At 38.8% G+C, this 23,557-nt stretch overlaps 1 protein-coding gene across 1 annotated transcript; it reads right to left on the bottom strand.

Annotated features, from left to right (window-relative positions):
• Positions 1 to 320: 320 nt before the first annotated feature.
• On the bottom strand, positions 321 to 14,577 carry LOC306879041 (caveolae-associated protein 2-like). Its single transcript, XM_079431726.1, has 2 exons — positions 13,632 to 14,577; positions 321 to 2,989 (listed from the first exon to the last, which is right to left on the bottom strand). The coding sequence occupies exons 1-2, from the start codon at positions 14,163 to 14,165 to the stop codon at positions 2,126 to 2,128; spliced, it is 1,398 nt and encodes a 465-aa protein (XP_079287852.1). The 5' UTR covers positions 14,166 to 14,577; the 3' UTR covers positions 321 to 2,125.
• Between the last annotated feature and the right edge of the window lie 8,980 nt (positions 14,578 to 23,557).

Here is a 23,557-nt window from a genome sequence, read left to right on the forward strand (position 1 = left end):
AACTGACCTTGACATAACAAATTGAGTTAATATGAATGTTCTGAAACAGATATCCTAAATGCACAGACAAGGACGTTATAAATCAACAAATTACTATAAAAATGCAGGTAAAAAGCATGTGTTTGTAACGCCACCTAATTACTCATGTCATGTTCATTTTAGACACTTATATATTGATGTACTAAGAATTGGACATGCAATGTTTGAGAACGCGTTGATCAAAGTCAAGTCTATTTCTGTCAGATGAAAATAGATTGCTTTAAAAAATCACTTTGAAAAGGATACTAAAGATTCCAAAAAACAAGACAGACACAAAAAACCATGGTCCAAAATCTTTATTTATTTGCATTAAAAGAATATTTTAAACAGAGTGTGCTAAAAATAACAACTTGGTAAACAGGTGTCACAGAAACGTTATGAGATCTCTGCTATAACTGAGCCTTTTTTTTGGCATGAACCATAATGTTTTTAAAATATGATAACCAAGACAAAATATAGCTCTCATATATATTATGAAGACATTGACGCAATTAATTTCTTAAACGATATGTAAATAAAGATTAGGGATTACAAGCATCAGCAAAAATTTGGTCAAATTTGTTATATTTTTTAAAAACTCAAAAAAAGTAAAACCTCACCCCTTTTCACATCTAAAAAAGACATCCAACCAAAGCAAAGACACATACTTAAGTTTTTGATCAGCACTGGAATACTGAGATTAAAAATATGCTCTAGTCACTTGCAGAAAGCAACAAAATTTGTATTAAAAATACATTTGACATACATGTTACTTGTGTGTTTTATGTTATAATAGGGATGCAACTTTCAGGAAAAAGTACTTTCGTTTCTCAAATGATAATGATAAATGATAGCGACAAATTTTGCCAAAGTGTGCACAAATATCAGTATAATGTATTTATTCTAAAATGATGAGGGTATTTGCTCTTGGTGTTAGTCAGTTCTAACATTTCGAAACATCAGTTCAACACTCCAAACAGACGTTTTTGTACATTTTTAGATCTCCACACTTCTCTGGCTTATTTGCATCCAGCTGGGCTGATCATCTCCATCACTTTCAGAAATATGCCTGTAATCTAAACTGGCCTCACAGTGTTTCTCAGCCAGCATCATGCCAACGGGAGCTTGAGAAATGGTCTCTGAAAAGAGCCGTATATCAAAAGCAGGAATGCTTTCTGACTATGGTCTGAGACATACGGTATGTGAAGCTCAGGGAAGACCAGGATCCCCCATGTAAACTGCATTCCAGATTCAAAGCAAATATATGTGAGCATGGTGTGTTCTCGGGAAAGAAAAAGCTTATCTAAATGTTTATTAGTCACTACAAAGCAAAATTCTAGAATTCAGAAATTATATTTTTAGTGTAGTTTAGGACAATACACTTCCCAACTTGCTTTCTCACATCCTTAGGTCTCTGTATTAATGAGTTCACAGTATACATAGTGTGACTTGATAAAAACCAAAATGTAAAATTGAGTACATTACACATTTTTGATAAACACAGACATAGCACATGGCAGTATATATGTGCTGTTTAATCTCAAAAACAAAAACGAATTGGATCAAGATTGGAAATAATCTAGGTTGCGTGAAATCAGTATCACTTTCAGCTGTGCACAGGCTGTTCCAGAAGAAATGTACTGGATAAAAACCAGGCTACTGTTAAAAAAAAGTGTCCATGGGATAGATGGAGTGCACTTGGCGACCGTTGACTCCTTTGGCTGTAAGCGATTTGTTTTCCTTTGCCAACCTTCTCAGCTGACAGGCAGGCACCACCAGAGGAAGACAGAGTTTGCAGTAATACCAGCTGGAATGGTTTCTCACAAGCGGAAGGTTTGTAACAGACTGTTGGATTAGATGAACTGATAAAACTGCTTTCACATTCATTTCTGCTAAAAGACTAGGGACTAACAACAGTGATATTGGATTTTAAAGCAAATGTCATAGTTCATGAATTTTGCCTTTTGAATAGACTGCATTGTAAGTGTATTCTTTGAGGACAGGGCAGATGCCTGGGTTCATGGCGGGGATGGCTGGCACTGATAAGGGAGAGAGTGTTTTCTCAGCTTAGGAGGGTGTCCTGGGGCTGGAATGGAGGGTCAGGACATTAGGATGCTTGTCCTACAGCAACACCCTTTGCTTGGCCTGCAGCTGCAGCTTCTGCTAGAGGGCTGTCTTCACTTTCTTTTCCTTTTTCCTCCTCTCCTTCCTCTTCATCCTCTCCCTGTAAAGCATTGTAGGACCCTTCTATCTGGGAGGCGTCCTGGGGCAGGGTCGCAGAAAGAGCATACTCCTCGCTAACATCTTCTGTGATGGACAGCTCAACCTCGGCTGTGCCATTCAGGATGTTAGGCATCTCATCTTTCTCCATTGCTTCCACAGCTGCCTTTACTTCCTCATGTGCTGGTGCAAGTTGGGAGTGGACCTCTCTGAAGGACAGGTCTTCAGTTGGGCTTTCAATGGGGGCCAGTTCGATGGAGGCAACGGCGCTCTCAGATTGAGCTGAGGCCTCAGCCTCTGGGTCGGTGTCCCCACTGCGGTTCTTTTTGATGTTAAAGGTGAGAGGAGAGACCTTGAAAGAGGAGCTCTTGGCACTTGGGTTCTTCTGGTGGTTCGGTGTCAGACTCTTCTTGATTTTCTCACGCTTCTCTTGGGACACAATCTTGTTCATCTTCTTCTCAATATTCTGCCTGGAGAAAGCTTTCTTCAGGCTGTCCACTTTTTTCAGGCTGGAGCTCTTGATCTTCTCAGCTCGAGATTTTTCAACTCTGCTTTCACTCTCGAGGTTCAAAATGGCCAAAATTTCATCTTCATCCTCTTCTGGTCCCTGCTCCTCATCCGAGGAGAGGGCGATGGTCTGAAGGCCCTCCTCTTGAGAGCGGTTGGCATCAATGGCCGGGGTCTCCTCCTCCACTTCAGGTAATGGGGCAGGTTCCTTCACAAAGACACTTGAAGGGATTTCATTTTCCTCCTGCACAAGAAAAAATGAAAAATATCTTATACATTTTTCAGTGAACATACAGCATTATTTTCACACCACATATGAGTGCCTATACTATATACAGTTCTGCCAATACTGGTACTCAGAATTCATAAATTTTATTATTAGGCAATGGTTTCGGTGGTAAAAGTCAGTGCTGAAATTGCTGCCTACAAGATTTGTATTTGGTTGTCTTGACAACTGGAGTGCGAGAATGCAGATGATACATAGAGCAGTCATGTGTTTGTGGGAGATATTTTTTATAGTTTCTACATATCATCATACTAATGTCTTTCAGAAGGTTTTAAGATTATCAAAATGCCTTTTAGAAAAGGGTAAAAGCTTTAGGGTGAGGTCCATAGTTTAGTAGCACTCACTCTTTCCCTCTATCTTTCTCTCCCTCCCTTACTAGCTTGTACTTATTTGAACAATGACTGAGACTTGGTGTTACGAGCACTTCCTCTGTCTGATTGCCTCTTCAAGATGAATCGCTTTTTGTATTCCCCAATTGTAAGTCGCTTTGGATAAAAGTGTCTGCCAAATGACTAAATGCAAATGTAAATGTAGTAGCAAATTACATGAATCTAATGAAGTCCTTCAAATGAACATGAAAAAAAAAGTCACTGTCTATGGTTCTCTGAAATATCTCTAATAGCCAGTATCCTGGTCAAATTAAAATCCCTGTGAAAAAAATAAATCTACTTAAATTTTACAACAGGACACCTTCAGCGAGAGATTCGTCTGTGGCTTTGCAGAGGTCATTATGAAGGGGTTTAGAAGTACGGTGAGCCTGAACGTTTTTAATAGTTTCTGGAATTTGTCTTTTAAAAGATTATACAGTGTTGCAAACATCAAGGTCATTATGCTCAGCTTGTCATTTGAATTGTTATATGCAATGTGCAATGTGGATGCATGCTTTTTTTAAATGACACAAGGGGTCAAGAACATCTGCTGTGAAAAACATTGTGTACCGACCCTCTTTTCCCTTCTGGAGACAATCATAATGTCTGAAGAATAGTGAGACGATAGGAAGGAAGGCCAGGCATGACCCTACACAACTCCTTTCAGAGTTTCCACTGAGTTTTGGAGGACAGCCTGGACTGAAAGAGAGGGAGAGCTGGGTAACTGGAAAAAGAGGGAAAGCAGAAAGCAGGGAAGTCTGGTGTAGGGCTTTGAAAGGAGGAAGAGGTTCAGGAAGCATTTGGGGTGGACTGCAGCAATAGGGAAACCTGGACAGAAGCCCTGTTTGCCCCCCACCCATCAGAAAGTTCCACGGCATCTCAGAAATGCACAGGAGAGCCTCTCTCTTAGCGACAAGACTCTAAATTCTAATATGGGTGAGGTCATGTCACGTAGGAAACTTCCCAGTTAATCACTTTAACTGTGCTGTTTTCTGTAAGCACACATAGACGTATATGAATACCCTATTTTTTGGGCATATGTTCTCTTATGGGTCAGTTATGAAGGAAACATTATTGTGCTATTTTTAATAGATTTTCTTATGTAAACTACACTTGCTTATTTCTCAGTAGAAATGGCATCATGGACATTTAAAGTGATATTCTTTTAAATGATCAGTAATGACTCTCATTTGCTCCATCAAGTTCTATTTTATTCTTTATATCAACCGCCAAAGAATTGAGATATACTAGGCAGCGAAGGATATATATAAGCTGTTATATAAGCTGTCTTCAAAAAGCAAAGCGAAGGTACCTCAGTAGAATATTATGCAAACATTGAAATTGAACATGCCTTGATGCTGCTTATCACTGTATACAGCTTGTAAAGGGCCTTAACGTTCACATTAGCTCCTCTAACACGATAGAAAGGTTGTGTTCCCCTCTGAACCCCCCTGTTGTAAGTCTGGCCTCTGAAGCTCTCTGTGTGCGAGGGAATGCGGGTTTGGCCTGTCAAAGTGGAGGAATAGGTTTGACCAAAGAGAAGAGAACTTACAAAAAAGGATACATGATGACTGACGGTAATCCCTGTGGATATATGCAACGCGCTAAATCAGGGATCTGTCCACCCACGAAAGAGCTTTACTTTGGACCGCAAATATGGATCAAAGGTATTGGTATGATATTGCTGGCACAGTTTGAGAATGAATTTGGCCAACTCCCTGCAAACTTTAACACAGAATTGCCATGCTCCATCAGTCTGATCGGAGTTAACAATTAGTTAACTTGGATGCTTGGACTTGGAAACACATCTGTAGAAAACGATGTGACATAACATTGGCCATAATTGTATATTTGTATTTAAGGATCATGAAAGCAAAGTGTTGTATGTCGGTTTGTATGGTTTCCCTCCAGCTGCTTTGTTGTGATGGGCTTGTTAGAGGCGGTTTTTGGCAGGTGCAGTTTTTCATGAACCTCCTGATTATCACAAAGAACAGATATACAAAGTCTTGTATAGGTGATATTGTCTGTGATGTTTGGCACAGCAAATGTGCTTTTAAGCTCCAACAGATTATGAATTAGACAATAATGAATGCACCAAATTAAAATTGTAACCATAGCAAGAACAAATAAACACAAGTTATCCTCCTTCAGGGTCATATTTAGAAATACAAGTAATACTATGTGTAATTTTTATACCTATTACGAAATTGCCAGGTCACATTTCACCACAAAATGAAAAAATCTTTTTAGAACCATTGAAATTGTTGCACTGTGACATTGTTTCTGTAAACATTATTAAAATAGAATCATTATTTTAAATGATTACATATATTAAAGGCAATACCATGACATATAATAATAATAATTTAGATAAAAATGTTTTCCCCAGATCACAGTAAATAAAATACAATAAGGATAATGAATGAAAAAATTTAATTTTTTCCAATTAAAATAATGATAGTTCTTGTTTTTTATTGAGTTCTCTCTTTTTGTGGTGAAATAAGAATATTGTGAGATTCGCGAGATAACCCTAAAAAAATTAAGTAAATATGTTTTTGTAGTGTTTATTTATGTATTTATTTAGCAAAGATTTAGAAATAGGTTTTATGGTACAATTTACTCAACTCAGAGGAGTCAGTGCTGTGTATAGAGTTGCTGCATTGGTTGGATGCCTCTGATATTGCCCTTTGTTTGCATTTGTTTATATTTGCATGTTTTTAAGTACTGGAAATCCGTAAATCAAATTGCCAATTTGAAAAGGTAGAGGAAAAAGGTGACTGGACTAGCCTGTGTGACCAGAAGAGTGTCTATCAACAGTCATTAAATCACTTTTTCAATCATAACTGTAGATAGCACAGCAACGCCAGTAACTCACAAATCCCCAGCATGTAGGAAATTCTATAAGAAAGAGAGTTGACATTTTGATCTGTCTCTGAAAGCAGCTTGCGTAATTGCACTGTTTAAAGTGAACAGTTCCTCTTGACCTAACCTGGTTAACCATGTTCAGGCTTGTCCTCGGAACCTGTGCATTTTAAACGGCTTAAGATGATCAGCTTATGCTTATAAACACAAAGTAACATACACCCCTCAAATTAAGCAATAAATACAGCAGCTACAAACAGCTTAAAGAATTCCTCCTTTTGGCCTCCAGAGACACAAGTTCCTGGTGTTTTCTCAGTGGGGAACCAGACAGATCATTCCATGCATTCTGCCTTTTAGGTATGAGATCTGGAAATGACTTGTAAATTATTATAACCTCCTATGCATTGTCTTCATATTCTAGTTGTGGTCAAATTTTTTGGACTCTCTTAAAATATGTTTTTGTCACTACAGAGCATGATTACCTCATGTTGAGCAGCCTGTCAAATGATACTCTCGGTTTGATTCATTTGCATACTAAACCGGTCCCTCTTGCCTCAGGCAATGTAGCGCTTATGATAGCCGAGTTGATGTATGTTTTCTCATATATGCATGAGAATATAAGGAGCTTTCACAAGGGGTAAATACAGTTTCTGTTAAAGTTTATGGTTATTAAAGGAATCCATTTTTAGAGAATGTTTTAGTAAACAGCGTGAGCTTGAGTCATTGCATACAATGCATGCTTTGTGCCTGCACTCTTTGTGCAGGAAAAAAAGACTGGTTTTATTTTATGTTTATTTGACCAGATGTAGTCCTAATAGACACAAAAATGCCTGCATTACTTTATGCCCACAATACTTAAAGATTATAATCATAGTCTTAAAGTTTTTACAGATGACAAAAGTTGCAAAATAATATCCCGGGCTTTTTTTCTTCCTTCAATATAATATAGACAAATTTACTTTAATGATTGAAGCTTGAAAAGTCTGTTCTCCATTAATTCATTTATTATGTAAAAATTCCTTTGTATTCTGTAGAAGAAAGATTTGAACATCATGACAGTGAATAAATGACGAATTTATCTAAATGACGAATTTGATCTAAAGATCCGTAAGCTTAAATATTGATAATTATGAATGACTTCACACTAATACGGTTTATGAATTTCTTTACAAAATGTATTATTTTATACATTGAATTTTCAAATAAATAAAATAAAAATGTAAAGGGATGAATGGACTTGTTAGTTAAAAGCAGCCCAGTAATTCACTTGTACTTTAAAGAAGCTAAAATATTTGTTTTGACTTAACATTGTTTGGTCAGTATGTAGTTCCTGTAGATCTATTTGTATATTACATATTTCATTTATTAGATGTGTTCAAATGTTTGACATGAGTATGTCCACAGATATACACACACAAACACATCTCCGCACCATGCTCTCGCCTCTCTTTGCTATCAGTTATAGCGTTATCAGAGACGCTGTCCAGTTGTTTTCCCAATATTCACTTCATGTTCTAAACACACTTGACTTACGTGTCACATTGAGGCCTACTTATGAAGGATTGGGGGTAAATATTTTCTCAGGGGTGGGGTGTGGAGAATAGAGAGAGAGTTGTAAGTGGCTGAGTTTGAAAGTATTGTAGATGGTGGGGGATTTAAGCTCATGGTATGTTTTTTATCTTTGGCGATGCAGTGGGACCTCCAGCCTCTGTAATTCTCTGAAAAATGTAATGCTTACATTCCTCTTCCTGCTGCCCATTAACATCACATCTGACAGGAAGCAGCTGTTTAACCTCATACACTTGCGGGTGTTCTCTGCTTTTGCGTCATACGAGAAATAGGCACTATTCGTATACATTCTCTATCTCTATCAAATACATAGGGATCTTTGCAACACACTGAAAGAGAGAGAAAAGAAGTGGAGTGTTGGGCAGTAACTAACTAGAAGTAGCATAACTACTAACTGAACTTTATTTTTATTATTATTTTTTTTTTTATAGCAATAGCATGATGGTTTCGCTAGTTAGTTCATTGGATGCTTCATTTTAATTAAAGGAATAGTTCACCCAAAAATGAAAATTTGCTTGGAATTTACTCGCCCTCAGGCCATCCAAGATGCAGATGAGTTTGTTTCTTTATTGGAAAAGATTTGGAGAAATTTAGCATTACATCACTTGCTCACCAATGAATCCTCTGCAGTGAATGGGTGCCGTCAGAATGAGAGTCCAAACAGCTGATAAAAACATCACAATAATCCACAAGTAATTCACACCACTCCAGTCCATTAATTAACATCTTGTAAAGTGAAAAAACTGTGTGTTTGTATAAGAAACAAATCCATCAAGACATTTTTTCAAACCATTTCTTCTGTATTATTATTCTCCAGTGAAAAACTCATCTTGTCTGAATCAGCTGAGAAATATGCACAGATCAAAAACTGTTTACGTTTACGTTTAAGTAAAGAACAGAGCCCTAAACCAGTTCCAAATCAGTTCTAAACAAATGTCTGTGATGTTTTGATGTGAGATGACAACAGGGGATGGACTGGAGGAAGCGTTATTATGGATTATGGACTCTGAAGCAATGGTTTGAAGTAAAAAATGTCTCAATAATGAATTTATTTATTACAAACATGCAGCTTTTCACTTCACAAGATGTAACTGAGGGACTGAAGTAGTGTGGATTACTTGTGGATGGATGTTTTTATCAGCGTTTTGGACTCTCATTGTGACGGCACCCATTCACTGCAGAGGATCCACAGGTGAAATTACATTTTCGGCAAATCTTTATTTTTGGGTAAACTATTACTTGACATGGTCAAAAAACTCTTAAGGAAATAATGAACATTGTTTAGAAGTCTTTGTCTACTCTGATAATTATAAATATTTCAAATATGTTCTCTCTTATATAGCTAGGCAGGTAATTCTGAACACATATACAGTAAGAGTAACTTTTACTGTAGCTTGATAGGTTTAACACTGTTTATTGGAGCAGGAAAGGGTGCAAAAGCTGAGTGGAAGAGGGCTTCCCTCTAAAAAATTAGCCCCGCAAAAACTTCAAGCACCAATGGCCATGTTTACATGTACACCAACTGTGTGATAATTAGCAGCGATCAGAGTAAGGAATTACATGGATTAAGGTGTTTACATGACATGAGCAAACCTCTTCAAGCATGCGACTTGCCTTTATTCACTGAGAAATGTCATTCAATCCTGTGCCTGTATAGTGCAAATTAAAACTACCTAACATTTTACAATGGTTATTCTGATGAACACAGTCACAGTATTCTGTCATGAGCTTCAACTTAATTCCAGAACTTCCTCAAAAACATTATCATGTTGTATAATATGTCACAACATATACTGAATATTCCACTTATGTGGTAGTTTTAGTTTTAATGGTGGTTTTAGTGGTCACTGTAATGAGTGGAATAATGTGCAGTCAGTCATTATTGCAAAATAAACTCCAACAGGGTATTCAGGACCCTGATGTGAATCAGAGGTCTTGTATCAGCCTAATAGTTTTATTTATTACTTAACCTTTATTCTAAAAGAAGAGGTTGATGAAAGATCAGTGTGAAAGGGTATGGCTTTGTTGCAGTTTCCTTTGTTACTGATGTGTAGTCTGTTTCAGGGCTGGTTTGTCTCGGCATGTATGTCCCCATGAGTTCCCATGGCATTGTGAGTGCGTATAGTTTCCCCTCTATGCTGGCATTAGCTCTATTGCTCCCTGTCACGAGACCCACACAATAACAGCTTTTGTCTCTTCAGTATGTGTGTGTGTATTTAGATAGGACCAAAGAGCCAGAGTTCTATCAGCTTTTATAACCCTAGTGCAAAAGGATGTCTGTTTTATAGATAACTACAGTATATGTCCAGCTCAGGAAGGCCCAGCCAGCATTAATTTACAATTCTGTTGGATATTGAGAATATACTGTATCAATTTCTTTCATCTGCTTCAATAATTTAGTATGTGTGACCCTGTGACCACAAAGGGTTAAATAAAAGGGGTTAAATAAAAGATGCAGATTAATTTTCACAGCCTTCTTTGATCATATTTACCAAGGGTGCAGATATTTTTGGCCATGACTGTACCTGTGCTACTTAAGACTGGTTTTGTGGTCCAGGGTCAGATTTAGGAAATGGTGCTATCACAGGTGTGCTTTTGTGCTTTTTCTTTTCTTTGTATGTGTGTGTTTCTTAGTGTATACATGTTCAGTATGCTTGTGCTCAATTTTGATTTGATTGTCAAATATGGATTTAAATGATTTGTTTGCATTTCATTTGATTTCATAGTGGCAGTTGAAAAAAGGGAGTGAGCACCTGCAGGCAGTACATTAGACAGCTGTCAGGATAACTACAAACATGCTGCGTGTTTAAATGCACTACATTGAGAAGTGTTTTATCATTTTTTATGTCTATTCATACTTTTGACACTAGTAAGACTCAGTGTGTTAGTGTAATAGAGTTAGGTAAAAATACAGATTTTTGTTCTTTTAATCATGAATATAGTCCATTTCAAAAACTTTTTAGTGCATCGGAAACATATAATGTGACGAGTGCAGCTTGTTTCCCCAAACAAGTGATTCTTATCAGCACCTAGTAGTTGTTACTGGTCTCATGTGCCAAAACATGTCGAATTCCTCTCATATAACACATTTCACTTGCTCATCCAGTATTTAACCCTGTACAGTGGAATGGTGCAGGTCAGACCCTGAGGCTGCCTACCCGCTAGGGATGTAAATATTTCCTTGTACATTTTTGTTCTTGTTTTTTAATTACAGTTGTGTTATTTCATCACAATGCAATTTTAATTTGTTTAGTTAAATTTTTTTTTCACTATTTTTATACTTTTGTCATTACCGTGGTGTGTTTTCAGCATGTTATTGTTTTAGGAATATCACTGAGCAACAGCTATATTGTAAATCTTAAGTTGCACTGAGCACTTTTCTCGTCTTGTATCATTTTCATCTTACCCCCAGTACACCAGTGAGACTGGTGTACTCTAACAGTAAGCTGAGTTTGGAGAAAGATAATGCCTTTTTCATGGACAACGGAAAACAAACACTCTTGTCTCCCTTCTCTCTGCCTACAGGCCTTCTTGCACTCACACTTTTTCTCCCCCTCTCTCTCCCTCTCTCTGGAGAGGCACAGATAGCCTTATTAGGTGATAGCGAAGGGCTAGTTGTAAAAATATTTCATCTTGTGCTGCTCTAGATTTGGCTTTCAGCATGATGAAAATTGAAGTATTGTGCACTGAAAGTAATGGGAACTTGGAGATGTTGTGCAGCTATAACACAATCCATATGTTAAGTTTTGAGAAACACAGGGACAATTAGTTAAACGTGTTCATTGAATGTTGCATCATGCAAAATAATTGCAAATGGAATGATGTTTGGCTAAATCCAGGAAGTCTCCTCATAAGCTAACAAACTTTACAAGCTCTGTCCTCCTTTTCTCTTTTATGGCTGTGGTGACCAGTGTCTTGATCCAAGTCTCATGGAGTTCTAACTGATTGTGGTTACTGGCCTATTTATATCATTTTGAAAGTGGGAGAGACTCGCTCCACCTCTGGAATTTAAGCGTTTGAGCCAGCGTTTCTGCTTATGCAAGAACAGCGTTCCCTCTCCCGCCTGTACGTCCGCCTAAGGGGGGAGCCAAGCACCCCTAATCCAACAGCAGCAGGGGAAGATAAAAGTGAAAAACACAGGCAGGCAGGGTGTGGTGAGCACCTGAATGTAGCTATAGAGATGAGGAAATAAAACTGAGAATGTGAAAAGACAAACAGACTATTGGTGAAAGCACAAAGACTTCACCTGAAAGTCTTTTTCTGTCAGGCTTGTTTAACAGTGGACATTTGTATATGAAACACTTGGCAGAAGAGGCTTGAAAAAGTTTTGGTAAGTCGTGTTTGTTTAATGAGCTGAGGATTGCTCAGATCCTATCATTCCTTAGAAACAAACCCAGGCAACCCCAAGGGAGAGCAGAAGGGGGGTTTAATGAAGGATCATTGAAGTAAACAAGAATGTTTGTTTGGGTATGTTTGTTGGAAATGTTAAAGCTCTAGGAACATTTTGACCTCAAGAACCCCATTAATGTATGGATTAACACACATTCCCTTAGACACTGACCAGACATGCCTTTACTGCTGTGCAAATGCTTAAAATGAAACACAGCAAACCAAATCCGTTTCTGCAAGTAATGAGCCCAAATTAATTAGGACAAAGAGGGAAATCTCAACTACCATACCCTCCAAGCAGATTTCCCTGCAAATAAACAAGGTAGGTGCCATAGCAACACGCGCACAACATTTTTGGCCAGCTTTAACAAACAGCTCTATGACTGTGATGGCAACTGTAAAAGCTACAGGGTGTTTTCACACTGGTTCATTGAAGGAAATTTACCTTCCCATCTTAGTTTAAACACTCTCTTCGAACAGAGATGGAAAGTTGACGTTCTAAAAATGCATTTCACTAGGCCCTCTCTCATTCTCTACATCATGTACTTCTAACCACACAGCTGGGAAGAGAGAGGGGAAATTTCGGTTGATTGCAGGTCTTGCAGTAAACAGCAGATAGCCGGTGTAGCATAGCACATTTCAGCACAGGTCTTCTGACAACAGGATACACATTACACTGCGCTGTAGCTGATCTCGGGACACACCTTCTATTCAAGGCTATTGTGCTTTAAATAATAGCTTTTGGCTAAGCTTCAAAACAAGCCTCGCCTATTGAGTTTCTCTCGAGCTCTCTAGCTCTCTCTTAGTTTGGAGTCCTGCTGATTTTCTTCCTGAAATATAGGGATATCTGAAATTCTACCTGGGTATTTGAGATTAATACTTTAATTCATGTACTTGCTAGGACTTCTGCTTTCAGGTGCTCAAACATCCACAAATAAAGCCACTGATTTGACCGTCCAAAATTCACTCGACAGTTTGGGTTGTTGTCTGAGCTTTTGACCCCAAAGCAATATCCATTAGAGCCAGAAATAACCACCTAGATCTTGCTTTCATTCCACCCCACCTCACAATGACCTTAAGTGGCATCACACCCTCTTAAGCATTGCTTTCATCTTTAAACTCTGAACTATGACCCTTCTTCCCTGCTTCAGAAATGGACTCACCCTGAAGGAGGCATGTGACCTGTTCTTTTAAATTAGTCAAATGACATTTAGATTAATTAGACTCCACTCAGCTGTGGAAGACAGCAATATCCCTTATTGTTATCAGAGTTGGAGACAGTTGAATTTGGCTCAGCGCACACCGACATGCAGCAACGATCACCCGCACAATGCAATCATTCAGCGTCCTCACCTGAGCACATCAAATACCCCACCGCCAACTGCTTCCCATTACACACACTGTACATTTACCTGGAAGATGAGCACTTTGAAGTTGTTTCTCTTGATCAGCTGAGCATGATTAGCCTCCAATTTCTTCACCTGGAAGGCCTGCTTATCCATCTTGTCCTTGACCTCCTTCATGTGGACGCTGACCTTGCGACTCTTCTCCAGGAGTTTGCTGACCGTGTTGGAGGTGGAAGTGTGGCTCTTGGAGAGCTTGGTCATATCGTTCTGGATGCCTCTCACCGCCCCCTCTATCTCGACCTGTCTCACCTCCATCTTATGCTGGTTCTCTTGCACCGTGTCCAGCATGTTCACCAGCTTATCTAGAAGTGTCAAGACAGTGATGGCATTCACTTGACCTGTAGGTGAAGCTCCATCTCTGGGGAGAGGCCCAGGGCTGCTAGGTTCTCCGCTAGGGGCGTTGGTTGCGACGGTGCCCAGCTGTGAGAGGCTATGTGTGGGTGAAGACTGAGTGGGGCTGGGGCTTGGCACCACCAGCTCCTGGTTCTCATGTGTGCTAGCCATGCTGCTCCTCTCTGCTTGCACTGCATCTTCTCCCATTCTGAGGCTGCTCTTGGTCTCGACGGATAACTTTACTTAGGAAAATGGTCTCGTTCTTTAACTTTCTTTACCTTTAAGCGCGCTCGTCTTGCTATACCGTGTTTCCCTCTGAGTTGGTTTTAGTGCCACCACGTTCTTACAGCTTTGATTCTTGTTTACAGGCTTGGGAAGAACTTTTCAGCTTCCAGGTTCAACGTTCCCACCCCTTTTTGAAGATAGCCACACTCTCAATCTTTCCTCTCTCTCTCTGTCTCTTCCTCCCTCTCTGGTGCGATTAGAAGGGCCGTGTAGAGGCTTCCCCACAGCTTAAAAAGCCTGTCCACACCCTATGGGGTGGAGCTTGGTTTCCATAGCAGCTAGCCTGGCCCATTGGTGAGGGAGTTATGTGTTTGCATGTGTCAAGTGCGAGTGTGTGGGTGTGTACGCTGGAACATGAGCAACTCTCTCCACATGTAGAACCTCCCCCTAACTCTCTCTCTCTGGCTCCCTAGGTTTTGTTCTGTTTATATTGAAGAGAGAAAACGTATATTAAGAATCATGTTTGAAGAATGAGCTCATCTGTGAATAAAGAGAGAGATAGTAAAAGAGATACAGAAAGAGAGATAGAACAAAGGTTTGTGTTTTCCCCTAAAATAAAGATTTGCTAAGAAACACTAGAGGAGTTTTCTATGTGGGTAGATGTGCAGAAGAATGTGTGTATATGTTTGCCAGTATATATTTTGTAAGAGTCTTTTTTACAGTTGTAGCCATTTTAAGTTTATTCTGGAAAAAATGTCACATACATTTCTCAGGCCGTGTGAGTGGAGTTATTTTTCCTGTCTCCAGCTGTAGCAGGAGCATGGCGAAATTAAGCAGCAGAACTGGAAAACTTTGCGTTTACGTTTCAGTATGCAGGGAAATATAGTGAACAATAAAACCACTGCTAGCCTGAAATCAAATATTAACTCTTAAAAAATTGTGTGGAACCTCCTTGTCATTTTCTTGGGTGTTTGCCTCTTACACACGCAAACACAGAATGTCTTAATTGCTTCCATTTCCTTCTTTCTGCATTGTTTTACATGCCTCCATGATGTCATTTTCCCTCCTTTTTCCTTTGCAGGGTAATGGCTGTGGGAACACAGGCTTCTGAGAGCGGAAAAGAGTCCATTCATGGACCTCTGACCTCTACTCAGGGAATACTTTACATGCTCAGATTGATTACATAACACATTATCATAGCATACATGAATTTTGGCACAAGTTCAAACTGTGTGTTCTAAATGGAAAAGAGTTGACAGGCATGTGTGTGCTTGTATAGCGCCAGGCTCACGCAGTAGTAAATAACATGTTGAGTTAGAACCTTTCCTCAGTTAGCAAATAGTAGTTAAACCTGCATTTAAATGACAGTATAAAGAGGAATTAAGATACAGGATGAGAGAAAGAGTGAGAAATGTAATCCTTTAATGTAATCATGCCTGTTAGGACTACATTAAAAGGGTGGGGATTCCTGCCTTATCAACTTCTTATCTCCATTGTTCTCATTCTGGTGAACTCGCATCCTGATCTCTTGTTTTCTATGGGAATATCTCAAAAGACTTGAAGGCATATAGCTCAGGTTGCATATCTTTTAGAAATGACTTGTCGCCCCCTGAAGAAAACCCTATGTAATTGCAACATCAAGTGCAGCACAAACAAGACCAGATTGTCTGGAATACCACAGCTGCTTCCTTGGAAACTCTAACAGTGAAGTGACACAAGTTCAGTATATATGAACTCCCCTTTTAGTCAGTCAAAGAGTATTTATGAGTTCTTGAAGCATTTAGGAAGATACTTTGAAATCATCCCAAAATGAAATGCCAAATTGTGATGTAATTTAATGTGGCATTGTGCAAAAACTGGGAGCTGAGGAAGTAAACAACAAAGTTATCCAATTTATGTGTGAAGAGAGGCTGGTGTTGTGTATCACCAGTTGGAGTCAGTAGTATTATTAACCAAATAACCCACATAAACTTTAACAGACGTCAAATTTAAGAAATGTTCCAGGTTAAATACAAAGTATAGCCTCCCACTGCAAAGTACTGGGTACTGGTTTGTCTCACTTAGTATTGTTGTGGCCATGACACGAACTTGTGGAAACATGATAGCATGTGGTAATAGTAGATTATTTTGAGAATGATAGATTACTTTACCAAGATAATTAAAAAATATACTGTAATATTTTGAAGAAAAAAAAAAATCGCCAGACAGTGTGGCATTAGTTACAGCATATTATATTGCACACTCAGTATTAATACTGTTTCATGATTCAATGTTAGTTTTTGACTAAAGGGGGGAAAAATATCCTATCCCAAAGTTTCTTTTTAATACATTCACTGCTCATTTCTTTTTTATATTTGTATATAATAAATATATTGTTTGTGTATATGCATGTTTTAATTTTTTTACTTTTGCTCATGTCCTTCTCAACCATCAAATAAACCGTAATAAGCATCTTAAAAAAAAAAAAAAAAATCCTATTAATTATTCCTGGTGCACCAATTATTATTACCAGTGTTTGCTATTTTTCTTTTATGTTTTGCAGAACATAATGCACAATCTGTTTGATCTGTCTGTAGACCTTCAAAGCCAAGGCTCCATTTACCATTTTATGGCAATCCAGAGTTTCCCCACTGCTAATGAAACCATTAGCTGTCAATTATCATTCAAACGGTTTCTAATGCTTAACACTTTTTCTAATTATTACACTTTTGAGGCACCTAAAGCTCATGTTAACGTCTCTACAGAGTTGTGACTTAAACCCCACCCCTTCATCCTTATTGGTCCAAGTGCCCTTTTTGTAGAAGAAAGCCTAATTTATATTGTAAGTTTTGCCATTTAAATATTCTGCTCATCAGTTTTTACTGCATGCCATTTGTCTTTTGAAGAAACTTTGATGTTCCTAGTTTAACATCTGGGTTTCTGGACTTTGACTTACCATCTAATAACTTTCTTCATGGACCCTCTTTCAACTGTAGAGCTTCCTAGAGTTGTACAACCCGAATTCTGGAAATGTTGGGACGTTTTTTAAATTTGAATAAAATGAAAACTAAAAAGACTTTCAAATCACATGAGCCAACATTTTATTGACAATAGAACATAAATAACGTTAAATAATGTTTAACCTGAGAAATTTAACAATTTTAGGCACAAAATGAGCTCATTTAAAATTTGATGCCTGCTACAGGTGTCAAAATAGTCACTGGGACGGGGGCATGTTTACCATGGTATAGCATCTCCTCTTCGTTTCAAAGCCATTTGAAGACGTCTGGGCATCGAGGTTATGATTTTCTGTGTTGGAATTCGGTCCCATTCTTGTCTGATATAGTTTTCGAGCTGCTGAAAAGTTAGTGGTCCTCTTTGATGTATTTTTCGTTTAATGATGCACCAAATGTTCTCTATATAGGTGAAAGATCTGGTCTGCAGGCAGGCCAGTTCAGCACCCGGACTCTTCTACTACGAAGCCATGCTGTTGTAATAGCTGCAGTATGTGGTTTTGCATTGTCCTGCTGAAATACGTCGTCTGGAGGAAAGCATATGTTGCTCTAAAACCTTTATATTCCATTCATTTCAGCATTCATAGTTCCTTCCAAAACATGCAAGCTGCCCACACCGTATGCACTTATTTTCCCCCTGGTGACAACTGAGCAGGCTGACAGGTCATAAGCAAGTTCACTGATCGAAACTGGATAGGGCAGACAGTTCAAAAACAGGCTTACTGGCTGAGACTGGACAGATAGGCAGTTCATAATCAGGCTCATTGAGGGAAACTGGACTGGCAGGTAGTTCACAAACAGATTCATGGCCTGATATAGGATAGACTGATAGTTTGAAATTAGATGAATTAACTTAAGCTGGACTGGTAGACAATTCAGTAACTGAAATCGGACAGACAGATAAATCATACTCAGAGCCAGAAACTGAATAGATGGATAGTTCAACAACAGACTCAATGACTAAATCAGGACCGACAGATCGTTCAAATTCAGACTCAACAACAACAACAACATTGGCACAGGCAAATAGCTCAAGTTTAAATTCCCTGACGGAAACAGGTAAGACAGACAGTTCACCAGTGGTCTCTTTGGCCAAGACAGAAGTAATGGAGCAAATAGAGATTTCATTCATGGTTTCAGAGTTCATAACAGGCAAGACTAAGAGTTCACAGGTGACCTTTTTGGCTGTGACAAGGCTACTACGGCATATAGCAAGTTCATTAGTAACAGGACAGTCATGAAGTTCGCGGACAGCGTCCTTGGCTGTGACAGACAGGACTGAGAGTTCATGGGTAGCCTCCTTTGCTGGATCGGGACAGTAGAAAAGTTCATAAGCGACCTCTTTGACCGATTCAGGCTTCACAGACAGAGGACAAGGATTCACAGACGGCCTTCTTAGCCGTGACAGGGCAGGACAAGGATTCATAGAGGGTTACCACTGACACCTCTGGAGGTTCTGCAGCAGATGCCGCCACCTCTGGAGGTTCTACAGTGGTAACATCAGGAAACAGGTAGAGTTCATTTACAGGACGGGTACAGTGCTCATCTACGGTTCCTTCGACCATGAACGCCGAACCAACAGTCAACAAAGCATAGTCCATAAACTGAGCGAGCGATGAATGCAGACCCTTGCATCTAAGCTTAGACCGAAGAGGTTGATTTATGCCATCACAGAAAATCTCTATCAAAATAATATCCGGTAAATCTGAATAGTGAGCAATGGCTAATCATTCTCGAATATGGCTTTCCAACGATCATGAGCCTTGCTTAATGGCGAATAATATTCTTGTTGTGTCCATACCTAGCCAGTGTCCACTGGAACAGCTGCTGGATCCTTGTGTGTCCGAGTATACTGTAACAGGGCGAACGAGACAAGAAACGTGCGGATCCATTTGCTAGCTTTATTATACAGAGACGTGGTCAAAACACAGGCAGGGTCAAAACACCAGCAAACAGGTATGGCACAGACGAGAAACAAGAATAATCCAAACCAGGCGCGAGTCAGTCAACAGCGAACGTTATCCAGAGGGCTTGACAAGAGGGGCAATCCAGAAACATGAGCAATAGTCCAAGTGAAGCACAAACAGAGTCAAAATGGCGAGACAACGGTAGATCCAGGAAACACAAGCTAGAAAATCAGAAACAGGTTCTGTATCGCAGCTAAAACTAGGAGAGTGCTATACGCAGAACAATACTCCGTGCAAGGAAGTCCATGGTTTATGTAGGGTGTGTGATTGTGTGATAGTTCTCAGGTGTGAGCTTGTGATTAGTGAAATGGCTGCTGGGAAATGTAGTCTGGGGTAAATGTGAAACAGTGCAATGTGAGAGTCAATGTGATAGAGGAGTGACCTCTGGTGGCGAGCGAATGGAAGTCCATGGACCTGATTCATGACACTTATTGCCATGGCTGCTTTCCATAGGCGACGATATATTTTCTGCCGGTGTTTTCTACTTACAAAATCCCAGTTGATTTTTTTTTTATTATTGGTTAAAGGTAAAGGTGGGGTAAGTGATTTCTGGTAGCCAATGTTGACATTTGAAATCACCAAAACAAACACGCCCCTACCCCAAAAGGTCTTGCCCCTATTTTGATAGCTCCGCCCCACACATACGTACGGCAACGATTAGTTCTGTGAAACAAAGCAAAACCAATGTTACTCACCTATCGAGAAAAAAACAAACCTCGGCACCCGATCACAGGCCTTCCTGCTCCTTGAGTTCTCTCCAGCGCTGGAAAAGCTGATCCGATATTTACACGGGTCCTACTTCTTGCCTTATCGTAACACGGTGTCTACACCAGACGCGAGCGGCGCGGCATGACAAAATACTATAGAACCACTGATCTATATATAATTATAGATCAGTATATAGAACTCATTATAATCAGTGATGCTGTCTACACTGGATGCGGTGCCGCGACACGACAAATGCCCAACAGTAAACTGCTGCTGCGTTCTATTTATGACACATTGACACAAATTTCAAATGATTTTCAATGGTCACTTTGTCACGTCCAGTGTAGACAGGCCGTGTCCGGTGTAAGCCTTCCTTTGTTCCGCAGACCTTTTTTTCTTTTGTTTTTTATCCACCATCTCTATCTTTCTGTCGTCGCTCGGCTAATGTCCGTTATGTGCACTGAGCGCTTTCTCCTCTGCATTATGAGTAGACACGCCTCTTACTGCTGATTGGCTACAAGTTTGTTTTGATACTGGCCCGACTCAGTTTTCAAAAGCATTTTTTGAAAAATTGCATACCTCACCTTTAACAGAGAATACCTTGCAATACATAGCAGTGCCTATGCTGCCTTATACTTTCGAACAGGTCATAAGGAAAGAAACATTTTTTGCTAACATGTACTGTAGCAAAAGGAGCTAATGGCCATACCAACCATAACAACGTTCACCCGTTGAAATATTTATTTTTTGGAATTATTTATAACTGGCCTGCTGTATTCCAGGTGAACTAACTAGTGTGTTAAATATTATTTGCACAGATTTCGATGGGTTTAAAGTTAATCTTTGCATTATTGATCTATCATAAAATGGCTTTGTTCTGTTTGCCTTGGATTCATTCATTATTAACAACTTTCTATCCTTCTCCTTTTTCTCTCTTTCTGACCTCGACCCCATGATTCTCCCTTTACAGTTTTTCATTCTTGAAGTCCAACACCCCACCCCTTTCTTGTCTTATATCAACCCCCAGAAGCAGACCTCCCTGCTGTCTCTGTCTGTTGAGCTTCTGCTGTACTTGTTATTGAGATTCCCTGCTGACAGCCCGACTCTGGGAAACCTGTGGAGAGGGAGGGATCCTGGTGTACCTGGCACTGCCATGAGGGAGGAAGGTGGGAATAAGTACTTACAACAAGTCATGGAAGTAATTGATTGCCTTACAACCGCAAACTCCCCTCAAACACGCATCGTTCCACAGCCACACACAGCCCTGGTGTAGATTATTCATAACTGTGAGAGAAAAGCGCCCGTGGTAGCCAGGCTTATTTATAAGGCTTCACACTTCTTCACAGATACAAATTTGCTCATTATTTGAGGCTCTTGGCAGTCTTTCTTTTGTGTTTTCATGAGAATATAGAAGCCTGAAAAAGTGTTTTACTAAAGCCACTTAAAATTTTCTGAATATCATAGCATTAGATTATCAAATATTAAAGAAAGTAGGCTTTATTTTAAAGAAAGATAGTTTTAAAGTATAAAGCAGACAGAGTGTCCTCCAAATATGTTCAAAATGAATGTCGCAACAAAAACTTTTTAAACAAAGTTAGATATGTATATTAAAATCTGGTCATTAATTATGGCTATTCATACTATTTTAAGATGCAGAGGGATATCATCTGTGTATGGCAACGTAATTATTAGAAATATCACTTAACTTCAAAATCAAATGTACGTATCATTGTCCTCAAAAAATAAATAATATGCTAAAATACTATTCCCAATTCTGCCAATTTGCATCAATAAGCAGCCACACCCTCAGTGAAATCTCATTGGCCAAATATCTACATCCTGATAAAAACAAAAATATTTTGATTGACTGATTCCTGCAACATCACTTGTGCAACAATTGTGTTGTGTGTTAACTGCACTGGTGCATTAACATGAAAAGATAATGTAAAGAAATATAATTTAATTCACTAAATGCAAAAATGACATGCATTCAAATGTTGTGCACAAATATTAAAATTTACGAGCGCAACACTGAAAAGTACACACTAAGTAGTGTACAATGAAAACAAATACAAATCACTGAAGGAAAAAACTACTGTATTTACGTAAAATTTTTCAAGAGCTGCTTGCGCTTGCTTAGAATAAATGGACTAATATTTGAATCCCTTGTGTTCATTCGAGCGCTCAGTCGTGTGGCCAGGACATGACACATACACACTCATAGAAATCATACGGCCACTTTCTATCGTACCACACACGGGACCAAAGTGAATTTTGTTTTGCAGTTTTTAATAAGATAGATAAAACAATAAACACAATATAGCTGGATCTCAGCCGGTTGATCATGTATTTAATCAACATACTGTACGTATATTATATCGCCCTAATTTCTTACTGTTAAAGTATTATAGGATAACATAACTGTATTGTCCTCTGTAATGCAATGAATTGTATTGTGTAAGTGCTACACCAAGTAAGTTTTTCTGGACTTAAATCTAAAAAATACAGAACCGAAATACAGAATTGCTTACCGAGAGAAACTGAACAATGAATCAAAGGAGCGCTCCTGTATAAACACGGAGAGTGATTGTAACAAGCTTTATACAACAGTCCTTTCTGGTCCTCAAATCTGATTGGATGATAAGAGTGCGATATTAGAGTGCAGCAGAACTCCATCAGCCGTTTCACCGTTTGTATCACTCCGCTTGCCGAAGTTGCCATATTTCTCACAGCGAGTGTCATGTTATGTCACGTTATAATAACTTCAATGCTGCATATCTTTGTCTTTGTACTTTTGACTGAATTACCAGCAACTTTTATGATGGCTATTGTTGTTGTTTATTAAATATTATGTAATGTTTTCTATAAATAATAGTAGTATTTAGTAATAGGAAAGAAAAAGAGGGCTTTTAAAGACACTTTGTTGTTGTTCCTAGTTTATTTACACACTCCTGTTGTCAAACTGTTGTATAAATGCAATATCACACGAGTAGACGTGAGATATGGCTTTATATCGACATGCTGTGATTGCCTGCGGCCTCTTGCCTTTACCAGCAAGCATTCACCATTCTAATTTGTTTTTAACTGTATAATAGGTTATAGATTTCAACATCAACCACCACTATTTCCCAGTCTCTTCTGTAGCTCCCATGTCCTAAATTCCCAGAATGCATTGTGCTTTGACGACACATTCCAGACCTATATACAGCATTTTGACATGTCTATGCAATTCAAACGAAATTTTAAATATTTCTTAATAATTAAATAGTGCTAACAAACGTCTGCTGTGACAAAGTTTATTATTTTATCATTCACACCAAATAACTAGTCCTCTTTCATTTAAATTAAATTCGAGTTTTGTAACAATATAGTGAACTGTAATTTTAAGTGTCACTATGAAGAGGAAATTACATCATTTTTATGAATTTTTGAAACAGGCTCATCACATAATACAGACATGAAATTTTGCAGAATTGCAGAAATGTTCTTAAAAAATTACCTTTTTAACATGGAGGCGACACCCTTTCACAGAGCGACTCGTTAATGTCTTTGCATTATGAATGAAGGCATGAACAGTAAATGATCCATTTGAGATACTCACTCGATTCTGCACTGCCATCGTGTGGTTATTGATCATAATGGCAACAAGAGACATGAGAATCATAAAACATTGTCTTTCATGCATCATTTGTAGTTTTATTTAACT

This window comes from Barbus barbus (genome assembly GCF_936440315.1).
Source record: "Barbus barbus genome assembly, chromosome: 13".
Lineage (NCBI taxonomy): Eukaryota > Metazoa > Chordata > Actinopteri > Cypriniformes > Cyprinidae > Barbus > Barbus barbus.

What these genes read in the sequence shown, in the direction of transcription:
- LOC306879041 (XM_079431726.1), bottom strand. Translation starts at nt 14,165, where the DNA reads ATGGGAGAAGATGCAGTGCAAGCAGAGAGGAGCAGCATGGCTAGCACA. An exon ending in TCAAAGTGCTCATCTTCCAG is followed by an intron (nt 2,990 to 13,631) that starts GTAAATGTACAG and finishes TTTCTTGTGCAG; the next exon opens with GAGGAAAATGAAATCCCTTC.